Source organism: Amphiura filiformis, chromosome 12 (genome assembly GCF_039555335.1).
Source record: "Amphiura filiformis chromosome 12, Afil_fr2py, whole genome shotgun sequence".
Taxonomy (NCBI): Eukaryota; Metazoa; Echinodermata; class Ophiuroidea; order Amphilepidida; family Amphiuridae; genus Amphiura; species Amphiura filiformis.
In genome coordinates, this window is record NC_092639.1 from 8,159,670 (window position 1) to 8,174,197 (window position 14,528).

The following is a 14,528-nucleotide window of genomic DNA, read 5'->3' on the forward strand; positions in this document are numbered from 1 at the left end:
GATGTAACAGGATTTACCATAGCAATTTTTATATACGTATTAGGTTAAAACAAGCAGGTTGCACTCATCACCTGAGTAGGCCTATGTCTGCAATCATAGATTGAATACAATACTGCTATTCTTAAAGCTACTTCAGAATCTTACAGGTGCGAATGATCAGCATAATATGAACATTCTATAGAATTACGATACACGTCTTTATGTCTGTTCTTTGACATCTATGGGTCAATGCAGAAGAACCACGTAAACGTACTAGTGCAGTACGATATATTCAAAAATTGCTTTAACTTATTGCTATGGTAGTTAATCCTGTTACATCATCACTTCTACGGTGAATTGAATGGACCATATCGTCCGTAAAAGCCACAAAAAAGTTGTATTGCCCTTAAACCTCCAAAATCGGGGGCCATTTTAAAGGTGAACCTCATTGAAAATAAAGTTATATAGCAATGGAAAGCTTATGATGTCAGGATATTAAAAATTATTTTTTCCGATTTTTTTGATGGCCAATAAAGCTGAAAAATTAAAAAATGATTGAATTTTTGGTCTTTTTTAAGGCGCCCAAAAAGCACCCAAATCAATCGTCTATGACCTTGGGAATGCTCGTGACGTAAGCTCAGGGTTCGCAGTCACGTGATCCTACTCGGAAACATGTAAACAAGATTTGCTTCCTGTACTTTGCAAGCTGCCCGGCAAGTCTGATTTTCACAATAAAGCTTAAAATTAGAGGAATCTTCAAATTGCTGGTTCCTTCTATATATATTAGAAATAATAGAATTATTGTCAACACATAAATTTTCCGTAAATTTTTGACAAAATCAGTCATAACTGGCTGGGTATAACTGGGTAATTGAGTTTGAATTTCGCGCTGGGATCAATCCCATGCGCAAATGCTACTACCGTTCATGTCATGGACTGAATAAACATGATCGAATAACAAATTAAATACATTCCCTATATATTCTTGATTCATTTTAAAATGTCTGATTTAAAAAAATATCGTCTTGCAGTAATCAAAAAATTAATAAAAACCGCCGATTTCATCAAATCCAGCCCATAAAAGGTTTCATATTTAGCGTATTGCGGTAATACATTCTTTCCACGCAATCGCGATTGAAAGAAACAGATACTCGGGCAGATACTTTATTGTAAAATAAATACAATTTAGACTTAGTAGACCGTTATTTGATGGAATTCTGAAATCTGAATAAAATTAAAATATTGTCACTTGTGTCATGATTATTTAATGATAGTACAATCAGTGTACGGTACTGAAAAAGTGAAACATTCATGTTTTATGGATTACCGAACACGATGCGTAAATTGCTGCTGAATTGCAGGGACGGATATGCACAAACACAGCGACTCGCTTCGGGGCTTCGTCCTCCGTGTTTCATGGGGTGTTTCAGCAGATTTGATCAATCGTTCCCTTATATTTGGAACATTTACAGGAATAAATTTTGCTGATGAAGTAGCAATAAGTTGGAAATATCAGAATGTGAATATCAAATCGGTAATTTTGTCTGCAAGTACTAGTACCTGAACACTCGGCGTAGTGAGACTCAGTCAGTCACTGAGCTCATCCCGTATGTATCTATACGAGTTCGCCTGTCATACATGACCGGCCATGACCGGTTGTAAAACTAAGAAATAATTAAAAAATCCTGTACATTTTCTCATTGTGATAAGTTCATCTCAACTTGGTGTGACGATCTGAACTGGTAGCACTAGCAGTTATTTTTTTGTAATCTGTTTTCATTCCGGTTCTTCGGCGAATCTTCGCTCTTCGTGCTTTACTGTAATATTCCCTATGCATATCGTGGATGGCTTGGCCTATCCCAAATCACCCCGGCCAGCACTTTTCCCATTTTAAATCCACACACTTTATTCAGGAACTTCATTCTTAATTTGATCATGATATTTCCTTCATGTTATTCTTATTTTATTGAAGATATTTTTCATGTAAAGTAAGTTGACAATGACTGAATTTTTGCATTGGCCCGATGCATGCCACAGTAATACACGGACATTGTGTTTACAATCAAACCCGGAAGTAACTGTGTGTCCCTGGGCTGACGTCATCAACGAAAGCGCCCAATTTGAACGATTTCGTTTTGTAATTTAGGGGGGGTGCCAATATCCAATCTTTGCATGGAGATTATGTCCAACCTGGTACGCTATGCAAATAAAAAATATTCTTTTCTGCTTCCTGACATCATAAGCTTTCCATTGATATATAACTTTATTTTCAATGAGGTTCACCTTTAATTATTTTTTTATTTTTATATTTTGCCACGGACGATATTAAAAGTTCCCCACAAAATACGACGATCAACGATGATTTATACGGTTTGTATTTTTGGAATGTACACGAGACGAATTGTGTGGTAGGAAAAACATTTTGCGAATTTTTTACCAAAAATATGATGGAAAAATATGCGACTCTAGATTTTCAGGTCTAAAAACGGCATGTAGAAAACTTTTTTTGGCCTAAAGCAACTGTGTGCGGCAGATTCGGGTGCATTTTCCGCCTGCCATTTAGTTTATTGATTGCCCTCGATTTCATGAAAAGAGTGTTTTTTCTGAATTTTCTCGAAAAAGTGGTTTAAAATTGGGTGGACTTTCGGAGTCTCAGCCGCACAAAAGCCAAAGTTGAGCCCCCCCAACCAAGTCAAAGCTTAGCAAATTATTTTAGAATGGCTAATATTCCCGCTAATATTAATATAGGGATGCATCCAGTTGCTTAAAATAATATTTATCACGAAACATGAGCACCAATTTAGATAAAGAATATACATTGAAGATTTTGAGGCCAATTTAACGTAACAAAATATGGCCAATGTCATCAAATTTCTGGTTTTGTGGTAAATCAGTGACCTGTGTTGTCATAATGCATGAGGCCCTTCACAATTGATTCTTAGTTTCCTGTTTCATGGTTGAAAACAAGGGATGAGGTGACTTTTAATTATTAATTATCTTTTATTTTCTTTATTTTAAAACAAGTGGTCGCAACCTACATCAATCCGTTTTGACTAGGGGTAGGTTAAACAGCCTTTTAAAAAGGGTGATGTTTCACATTTCTTAGGGAACCAGCTTATTTGATGCGGCATGATCTCCTGAGCAATTTGACACCTTTTAGATCCAAATCGGCCAAAAAATGAGAAGGTGCCAGCCAAAACAAGTATTTGGACAGGGGGTCTGTTGGGGGGGGTCTGAAAATCAACATTTTCATCAATAATCATTATTTTATGCCTAATTCTGTTAAAGTTGGTGTTGGTTTGCAGGTAATTGATGTCTAGAATTCCATTTTTGAAAGTTGCATACAAATTGGAGTTGTCGTTTTCTTAAAATGGCCGTTTTACGTCCAAATAAGGATGTGAGGGCGCATTGCATCAAACATGCACACGTTCTTTTCACATGAAAATTTAATGATGTTAGTATGAAGATAATCACATGTGGCACATCCTCAACAAATTTGGGCATTATATTTCTTTTCGTTTGACCGTGGCACCATTTTTCGTATTCTCAGGAAGCCTTCCATTGAAACGTACACATTTTAAAGTGCATTGACCCCTGTACAGTTGAATGGCAGCGTTCTATGAAATATTCAAATGGCTGCCAAATTCAAACCGTACAACGTAACTCGCTCAAATTTCTTGAGCAGGTACTACCTATGATTATCTTCATACATACGTCATTGATATTTCCGTTTTAAAGATCGTTTGCAAGTTAAATGTGAAGCGCCCTCACATCCTCATTTGGACGTAAAACGGCCATTTTAAGAAAACGACAACTCCAATTTTTATGCAACTTTCAAAAATGGAATTCTAAACATCAATTACATACAAATCAATACCAACTTTAACAGAATCAGGCATATAATAATGATTGTTGATGAAAATATAGATTTTCAGACCTCCCAACAGACCCCCCCTGTCCAAATACTTGTTTTGGCCGGCACCTTCTCATTTTTTGGCCGATTTGGATGAAAAAGGTGTCAAAATGCTCAGGAGATAATACTGCTTCAAATAAGCTGGTTCCCTAAGAAATCTGAAGCATCATCATTCTATAACCCACCACTATTTTGACTAGGAACATGCATTTAATTATTTTACAACTATGTTTGATTTTATACATAAGTAATGGTATATAGTTATGTTCTTTGTTTATTCATCATTATAGTTGATATGATCAAAGTCAGAAAGGAGTAAATGGAAATCATTATAAGTTATTTTAAAAGAGAAAAACCAAAATAAAAATAAAATAATTAAATACTTTGCAATTCTCGACTTTGGAAGCAGGAGGGAAACAGGAAACTAAGAATTAATTGTAAAGGGCCTGATGTGAATTGACCAAAATGGATATTAGAGATTGTGTGAACTCAGACCAGCTCAGACCGAGTACTCAGTATGCAGTGGGGAAAAAACTGCTAGGCCTAAGTCCACAAGGGTCAAGATGAAGTTTAGCGGACCTTTAAAAACACTAGACCTGGATAAAAAAAAACAGTTGGAGTTACATTTGGCCGTTTTTGAAGCACGTAGTAATGCCGAAGGGCTTGAAAGTGTTCTTGAGTCTTTCCGATAACCCAGCGATGTAAAGGGATGGTTTACTGTGTCAAAATTTGCCTCACATGTGGTAGACAGACATGAGACTGCACTTTCCTTAAAAAACACCTGAAAATGCGCGTGAAATTAAATAAAGTTGGCGCAAATTTTGACTAAAAAAATGTTGCGAGTCTTTGGTTTTATTCGCTTTGGTAAGAGTCAGAGTCAATTTGGGAGAGAGTGGCGAATCAACAAGAAAGGGGGACTCCACTTTCAGTTGTCACATGCATTGGACCCGGCGTTACGAGACATTCCTCGCCGTCTGACGTCACAACATCATCACTATGCCATACGAAGTCCGAAGTTTTCGGACGCAATGTAGCAAAGTGAGTTGCAAATTTTAGTTCCAGTATTAGATTTAATTTACAAAATAATGTTTATAAAAAAAATTTCAAAAAGGATCAGTCATGTTTGTTACTTTTTCATATCAGTGAAGTTCATGATCGACCTATTTACAATCACAAAACCCTATTATTTTAACATGTAGAATACTTCTATTGTTGAAACATTGCACCGAAACAAGGTCACACGCCCTTTGCAATATGTTTACGTGTAAAATTTTGGCGGGGAAAAGTTTGGCTCTGCGACGTTGGCACACCGCCAAAAAAACCAATTTGGTTTCTCAAAGAATGGAAGTAGCCTACATGTACAAGCTCAAGCTCAAAGCAGGATACAGCAAACCCTCACATTCGTGTACTTCGAGTATGAAGTTCCAAGTACCATATTTCGATTCATATCGCGGGAATGAGACGTTTGAAGAACGTTGAAGGATAACGATGTATTCCCTGCAGACGGAGATACGGGACACTATGGACCACAATGGCCTCATCCTAACGGCATAGTTCAATAACCTCAATTTGACATTCATAGTGCAAAATTTGACCTCAAGTTGCAAGGTATGAGTTTTTGTACCCAAATTTTCTAAGGTCATTCAATGAATATACAAATGTATTGGGGTTAAAGAACTGTGCCCTGATAGATGAACATGTTGTGGATCCTAGTGGGAGTGTCCTCTTGATTTCTGTAATGACAGGGCAAACCTATTCCACCGTCATGACCACAGCTACATCGTTGAGAAGTATGTCCGTGATGAAACGTTACCAGAGTGTGAATTGGTTCTCAATGGTGGGTTTTCTTCTTCATTGACATGTCACAAATCGAAATGCTAAACTTGAGATGACAGTCCGGGCCGATGTATCTATGCAAACGAAATAAACAACAGCAATAATGATAAAATAATCAGAAACATTCAGCAGGTATACGTCATATGGAAAGGCAACATGTCCGATGGGTGTTCTACCTCACATTGAGGCCCATCACCCAAACATTTTTTCTCCAACTTTACGCATATAGGCTGTAGAGCTAAGAAATTTTCTTTTCAAATTTCAGCCATAGACCCTGGAAATAGAAAGGGTCTATGTTTCAGCAGAAGAGCTACAATTTTTAGAGTTTTACTCAAAAGTGAAGCTGAAGAACTGGAGCTACATATGGCTGGTTCTCGAGTGATTCTGGTTTAAAATATTCAACAAAAAGGCAATGCGACTTATATTACATCACAGGACACTGTCACCCAGCAATTTTGGAAAGTGGGGAAGGGGGGGGGGGGCTGGGCGGGGGCGAGAAAATTATGGAGGGGCAAAATTGCTTTCTCTTGCCCCCCCCAGTGCCGACACTGCACCCAGTCATTTCCCATCTTCAATGCCATATGAGGTAAATAATTATGTGACAAGCGAAATATAGTTCAAGCTCAATGTCGACTGGTATTAGGTTGTAAGATGACCCCAGACCTGCCTCCTGCAAAGCCGACCTGTTTACCCGCAGTATGACAGATGTTGCTCAGTATAAATAACATGTATAATTTATACATGTTAGGGACGCACCATTTGATACTCAGGGGGAGTAGGAAGTTTTTCAAAAAAAAAAACTTCCCCCACTACATGAGCCAAAAAAAAAACTTTCCCCACCAACACTAAAAAAACAAAAAAAAACCTTCCCCCACCTAACTGTGTATAAATGCATGAAAAAAATTTCTTCCCCCACCCCAACTTCCTACCCCCTGAGTATCTAATGGTGCGTCCCTTATACATTACTGCTGCAGTGATACCCTAACTTTATTGTTATTCAAGGTTGGAACTGCTATTAAAAAATAAAAACAACTTTAAATTCTGAGGTTTTTATTCAAAGCTGGATAAAGTTGTATATTTTAAATACTGTTGCTTCTATTGAGCAGCCTGGGACATATTGAATTAACATGTATTGCTAGCTGTTCAATAGAAGCAAAAGTATTTAAAATGTACAACTTTATGCAGCTTTAAATAAAAACCTCAAAACGTGTAGTTGCTTTTTTTTTTTCTTCTTCTTCTTCTTCTTTTTTTTTTAAATAGCAGTTCCAACCTTGAATAACAATAAAGTTAGGGTCTATAACTTTTAAAAAAAATTAAAAATTTATTATTATTTTTGTTGTTGAAAAAACTCAATTGCACAAAAAAACACCACGCAATTGCGGCCGCAAAAACCGCGATCGCGTTATATTTTCCATAAAATGTTAGCTTTTACTTTCAAATATGTCCCCTTTTAATTTTGAGCCGAACAAGTGAGGTAAAGCAAAGAAAATTGGATTTTACTTCTATAGCGCCAATTGATGCATGTTACTCCCGCGGTTGTAATACGGTACGATCCTCTGATGTGTAGGGGTGTACGAGTCCCGATTGCGTTATGTGTTATGAACATCGCATACGTATTCGACTAATAACATTTCCATCATATTAATAATAAAACGACGGTTCCTGCGTTTTATTCAAAATCTCGGATTTTGACAAACCTACAGCACCTACATGTAAGTTATAAATTCTTGATTTTTGCGGGGATTTTTGCAGAGAATCTTTGTTTACAAAAGTACATTACAATCTTGTAAAAACCAGAAATTTAAAAAAAATTTGAGGGAGTTCTCCTCAGCAAATGTTATAATATGGCTTTAATCTATTCCCATTATTCTAACGAAAGTTCTAACGAATGAATATTTTACTAGATAGTCACATATTATCGATTTTACGTCATCAAAGATTCGTTAGAACTTAAACATTACTGGAAATAGAATGAGACTAGATTAAATAACGTAGTTAATGTTGCATCAAATAATCTACGTCAAATACTCGGAGTCTGTAGCGGCCCTTATAGGCTATGACCTTAAGGTGAAAAAATAAACAAGGAACTTTCACTTTTATTATTTTGTAACAAAAAAAATCAATATTCTACTTCCTCGTCATCGACCTCATGTACTACACTATATTGATTGCTTGATTGATTATATGTCAGTATAATATGTGATGCGATCAAGCAAAATCAGTCGGAACTCGGCAATATTAAATTTTCAGTTTCCTATAGGATAGTAAAAAGTATTTACAAAGCTGGATTTTGCAGAAAACCCCATTGAAATTGAACAACCAGTTCCAAAGATATGAGCAATTAAAGAGTTCCCAAAACAAAGGGAAACAAAAGGAAAAAATTCCTTTGTTTGGCTATATCTCAAAATCAATATTTCCGAGTTCCGACTGATTTGGCTTGATCGCATCACATATGTGTTTGTCATTTTTAAAACTTACCATTCCATCTCTGTACATTAAGATGACGACGTCTCTGCTGTTGCTGGTGTGGTTCTTGAGTATTTACCATGTTCACAATCAACTTTCCTCCTCTTGTTTGTTGACAATGCTTCAACCGGTCTTTTTCTCTGCTGAAGGAAATCTATTGCGAAAAAATAAGAAAAATCCAAATCAAATCCGATTTATGAAACCAATCGAGATTGGAAATTATGTCAATTGTCAAATGATGCTGGAATGGTACCCCCGGTACTTAAAAACACTTCAATCTTATAAACTAAGTTTAAAGAGGATTTCGTGATATTTTGAGGATTATGGACCCGCTATATATAAAGTCCGATTCAGACTCCACATTGCAGCACGATGCGATGCTTTTAAAACTGAAATCTGAGCCAGGTTTTTACGAGCTCGGCGGTGAAAATTCTCATCGCGTGGTAGAAATTGTGAACTTCGTTCACTTTGTTCACTTTCTGTGCTGCTATATCGCGGCCGTGCACGCTTGTGATTAGCTGCTGGGAATTGTGGAAATCAAAGTCGGCAGAATGGCCATAAAAGGAGATGCAGACCCCACATGCTTTTAAAACAACGCAGCATCGCGCGATGAAATTAACATACATGCTGTGCGTTGTTTTAAATAAAAGTACATTTTAATTTCATCGCGAGATGCTGCGATGTTTTAAAAGCATGCAGGGTCTGTGATGTGGAGTCTGAATCGAACTCAAGAAATGGTCATTAGACTAGTAAATTTGTGAACGGTTTCATTTCCGAGTAGAAACCATTTCCTTCCGCACTTAATTATGGGCCTACCGGTAACACTAACATTTAAACCATGATGATAGAAAGGAAACTTTTTAATTAGACTACAATATTTATATTTAAATGGAATACATAACACGAGTCTTGCACATATTTAGCTTAGTAAAATTATGCCAAACCGGCTCAAAATCGATACCGGTACCGTAAGTTAGTAAATAACATAACACTGATACCATTTTGTGGTTCAGCAATAATATACTTGTACTTATAGCAGCTGGCTTCAGTGACTTGACTGATTAGCATTCAGTATTAAACGAAGGACCAATTGACTTTTTGCAGTTTTTGCTGAACCATAAAATGGTATCAGCCTATACCGTAATTTAGTCTATGTTACTTACTTACTCACTATCCTTTTGGTCTGAAATGGACATATCTTTAAATGCCACGAAGATATGAACCCCAGAGTGGTGTCAAATGAAAGAGGAAGTAGTAAAGAATATACATGTAATAAACATATTTCCCCACCTGGGAATGACACTCATATAAGCCCTGGGTCAATATTCATGGGTCCTTTTTTACACTTTTTATATCTCAAAATGCCAAGGCATCATATATACCCCGAGTGGTGTCAAATGAAAGAGAACAAACTAAAGAATAGACCTTTTTCTAGTGACGTCACCTAATCGATATATTGGGGTCTCAGATATAAACAAACAACACGTGCGTTACTGCGTTCACGGTGTGAAAACACCAAATACTGCGTAGTTTCTCCTCTTTTTTGTCATTTTTCACTTCAGCTTCCATAAAATCATTGTTTAAACGGGAACTGTATATATAGGCCTACTGGTTACCTTTGTTCCAGCTTGTTTTGATACTATAGAATACAAAAGATACGGAAAAACCGCGATGCTATTCAGTGTTTACTCTCTCTGGAAATTGAGTGCCCCAAATGAAGTATTTCTCCCCAAAATTGACTCACTTTTGTCTCAGTAATTCCTCAAATTGACTTTAATTGTAATACAGCATTGCAAATTGTTGTGGGCCAAATATAAGTTTCACTGGGCCAAATTTGAGACATACAGCCTCTGAGTAAACACTGATGCTATTTGAAATTCAATCTTTGTTTTGTTTCACAATTTTGTTTACTTTTCATGGCGTTGCGAACTACCGGGTACTCCCCATTCCAGAAAAATACAGAACTAATTTTTGGGATTAAAAAAAATATTATCCTGTTTTGCCAAATGAAACATGGCTCAATCCAATAGTTAGTCCTAACTAGCAATAAAAGTCAAATTTTAATATTTGGCCAATTTTTTTAAATAAGGGCGTTTTTAGGAAGTTTTTCGTATGCTGTGACAATCAAGCCCAAAGACTTGTACTAAGACTAATTTCAGTTTATGCATTCTAATTTTTGGAAAAGACATGTTTCATTCTTATAACCAACCATTTAATTTTAAGTAACACAAAAAAGTGAAAATTAGAGCAAAATTTCGACATGTATATACTCAAAAATAAAGAATATAATTAAAATAATTTCCCAATCGGGGGTGACAATCCTCAAAAGACCTGGGTCAATATTCATAATTGTGGGTCCTTTTCATATCTTAAACTGCCAAGAAAGTACCGGTATGACCCCCTGAGTGGTGTCCAATCAAAGAGAAAAAAATACAGAATATGGTAATTAAAATAATTTCCCCACTGGGGGTGACACTCCTTATAAGACTTAAATCAATATTCCTATTTTGAGTCCTTTTCACATATCCCAAGAAGACTGATGAACTCCCGAGTGACAATGGTATACCAAAATATACTGCCGAAGCCATGGTTCAGCTTTGGTGCGGTAACCGCTCTAGTTATAAGGGGTACTACACCCCCTGGTCAATTTTGTGCCTATATTTGCATTTTTCTCAAAAATTATAGCGCATTGGTGACAAGTAAGATATGTATATTATAGGGGCAAGGACTACAACTACTGCACTGACAATTCGGCAACTCATGGCAAGTAGTTTTTGACTGTAACTCCACAAGTGTTGTCTGTGCTGAAATAAAATGTCCAGTCCAGTAGTTGCAGTCCTTGCCCCTATAATATACATATCTTACCTGAAGCCAATGCGCTATCATTTTTGAGAAAAATGCAAAAATAAGCACAAAATTGGGCAGGGGTGTAGTACCCCGGAAGTTTTAATACCGAGTTCAAAGCTTTTGGCTACCTGCCCAGAGCACAGACCCTAGATTTAATAGAAACCTGCTTGGATTGTTGTCGTGTTAATAAAGAGTTAAAATACTATTTTAACATTAAATGTTATTTATAGCTGCTCCAACTGCAAGTTCAAACCTGTCTGGACTGACCCGGTGACCTGACTGGCTGAGCACAGGGTCTATCCTGAAGACGGAGAAACCTTGCGCAAAATAGTATTATAGGCCTATACAGTCTATTAACTTTTTTGTTCAAATAACATGTTTGGCATGAATATTGATATTGAACAAACTTTCAACTGTACTAATATGCAAATAGCTTACATGCAAGTTGTAACTTGTTTTCGAGTTCGGTGCTCATTCAGCCGCAGATCGCTGTCAACTTGTTTACGGGTTATTAATGCTTGGCAGTACCGTCCCTGGTAGTAATATACCTGAGACTAGTATTAATAAAACTATTTAAAGTCTCAGGTACATGTAGTATATGCGTTGTCCTCTGATTAAATGGCGAGCGGTCCGAATTTTGAGCCATATTTTATGTTTACGTATTAAATGAACTAGCCTACTGCATAACTACGGTATAATTTATGCTACAGTAGGCCTACTTAGTAGGACTTCATAGTTTATACTTTCTGCCGGGACTTTCTGTATTAAACAGTACACTATACCGGGAGTCATGGAAGTACAACTATTGCATAAAATATTGAAAGTTGCACACATTTTTACCTCATTCTATCATTATCTGAGCAAAATTCCGTATATAATATGTATTGCTAGTACGATACTTATTTATGGTAGTACTATTTTAGTATTGCGGTAGTACTACTACTACTAGTAGGCCTATACTAGGCCCCTACTAGTCATTTCTCTCATTTCCCTCATCCAGTTGCTGAACAGGCTTTTGATGAGAACATGCATAGAAGTTCTCATTCATGCATTAGGCCCCTGACGCCCTTCACATGCAATTTATAGGATGTTCTTTGTTCAGGATCAATAAATGAGTTTGATGATCGTAATTCGTAAGAAAGTAGCACATTAATGTTGGCTAAAATGTCAAATAAAAATCGAATTATTAAATATTTTGTAATTCTCAATTTTGGATGTATAAAATTCAAAATCAATTGTGAAGGGCCTTCTTCCTACCTGTTATCTTTGGCTGATTTGCTTTGGAGATTCTCGTCGACACTGCCGGCCGGTGGGTCGGTCTCTTGACACTTTTGGCTGATGATAGGCCTATTGCACAAGAAACGCTTGATTCCGAAGTTTTTGGTTCCTCAACCTGAGTTCTTGTATTTGAATGACTACGGTGAGTTATTGCCTTCTCTGGGTTTGAAGAAAATCCATGTAATCTGGTGTGTAAACCTGATGGTATAAACCCACACAAATTTACGTCCACACTCGTACTAGTACTAGTACTTTGTACCGGCCAATTTGAGGCATCGCCATGATCGCTGGCCATGTTTGGTGTTTGTGGCAATCGTTTGCCTTGTAGTACAGTTACCGGCCGATAAATAGCCGGAATATCATGTGGGTCACAGGTTTCCCATTCATATTTTCCCTCGAAAGGACAGTCACTATGAAAATCAAAATTATACTTCTCCCTGTCCTCTTCCTCATATTTACTTAATTCAGTTTGCAGAAGGCGGTCAATTTCCTCCTTGTCCGGTGTCCCAAACAAATTTCTGCAAGCTCTTGGCTTCGGTTTGCTGGGATCTCTGCATAATCTCCTTGGAAATGGAAGCATTTCAACCGCTGCCGACATGGTAGTATTAGTAGTACGACGCAAACAGAATATTTCCACGGAAAAGGAGCTATATGAAACACGAAGTAACACCTAACAATGAACTCAATACTTTGCAATTATACCCCCGCGGCACGGCAGCCGGCAGTAGTGTTTTACCGAAAGCGTTCCTGACCTCAGCTGCATACAACCAGGGTCGTTACTACACTACGTGTACGCTGGTATATGACCTGACTGTATAGTACGGTACAAACAAGTAGTAGTATTTACAAGGCCAAGCATTCTATGAATTTATAATGAGCATAGGGACAATAGGGCGCTGTCAGGGCGCTGCACTGTGGCACATGACTCCCACGATACCGGTACATGATCACGGCAAACCGCGCTCATTGGTCATGAACGTCAAAGGGCGTGGCATGTGACAGTATTGCGACCACAAAGTGTTTCTAGAATGCCTTTAGTATAAGATCAATTTTAATGCTAATTTAGGGTAAAATAGGGGTAGGCCTAGGCCTAGGTGGGACACTTAAGGATATTTATTGGATATAAAACTCATGTAGCCTAAGTGAATAAAAGATTGAACTTATATTTTTACAATTCAAGTATAATTCTAGGACGATGTCTGGTGTTAGTTTTGGGGCGATACTCCAATTCAGGGCGAAGCCAGTTATATTAACTCAACTGTCCCACTTACCCCCAACACTTTGGGGTAAGTGGGACACATTCTGGGGTAGGGGTAAATTTGACACATATATTTATGATATTATTACTTTAAAAGAACATATTGGAGCATTTGCGCATTATTAACCTAATTATACCAAAAAATAGTAGGCCTAATACTATACTATCATGTTTTATTATGTCATCTGAATTCATGCAGCATTTTTTTCTTGGTTTTTAGTGACAAAACCCCCCCAAAAAACCCATGATTTGCGATTTTCAACCACAGAATCAATAACCAACTCATTTAATAGGCGTGTTCAGTATTAATTTAATTTTTGAGCTGGTTGGCGCCTTTTTTTGGCGGCATTATGTGCAATTTAACTTAGTAATTTTGTTATTTTTTGTATCAAAAATTGATTTCAAGAACCACTGTCCCACCTACCCCAATTGGATGGGGTAAGTGGGACACCAGCATAATTTCATAATTTTTTCTGCTATCAGGCTTGTAAAAAGCATTCTTTTTATGGTAAATGAAATATATTATCTCTCAATATGTCATAATTCTCAGCAAAGATTTTCAAATATTTGGTAATAAATAAGTATAATTCCTCAAAGTTGGCCGCTACATCAAGGTAGTGTTGCATAATTGGTCTCAAGCATCTCCCGCAGCTCAAATACCAAATAAACTCCAATATTGAGCAGTGAAATGATAACATATAGGCCTACATCTTTGCAATGGGGTAAGTCACCATTCGGTATTGTATTGGTAATTTAGTGCTGCAATGAAGATGTAGTAGTAGTACTGTCCCACTTACCCTATCTTACCCTATTGCACTGACATGCTCATTTTTGGCCCCAAATCCCCCAAACGGGTTTTTTTTTTGTTCAACTTAACAAAAAAATTCGCAAGACAAGACATTAAAAAAATACAAACGCAATATAGAGGAAAAGGCTGATGGAAAAACAAAA

At 37.1% G+C, this 14,528-nt stretch overlaps 1 protein-coding gene across 1 annotated transcript; it reads right to left on the minus strand.

The window, feature by feature from the left end:
* Window positions 1–2,269: 2,269 nt before the first annotated feature.
* LOC140165738 (uncharacterized) lies at window positions 2,270–13,178 on the minus strand. The gene is made up of 3 exons (XM_072189054.1): window positions 12,299–13,178; window positions 8,207–8,348; window positions 2,270–5,802 (listed from the first exon to the last, which is right to left on the minus strand). The coding sequence occupies exons 1-2, from the start codon at window positions 12,915–12,917 to the stop codon at window positions 8,224–8,226; spliced, it is 744 nt and encodes a 247-aa protein (XP_072045155.1). The 5' UTR covers window positions 12,918–13,178; the 3' UTR covers window positions 2,270–5,802; window positions 8,207–8,223.
* Window positions 13,179–14,528: the final 1,350 nt, after the last annotated feature.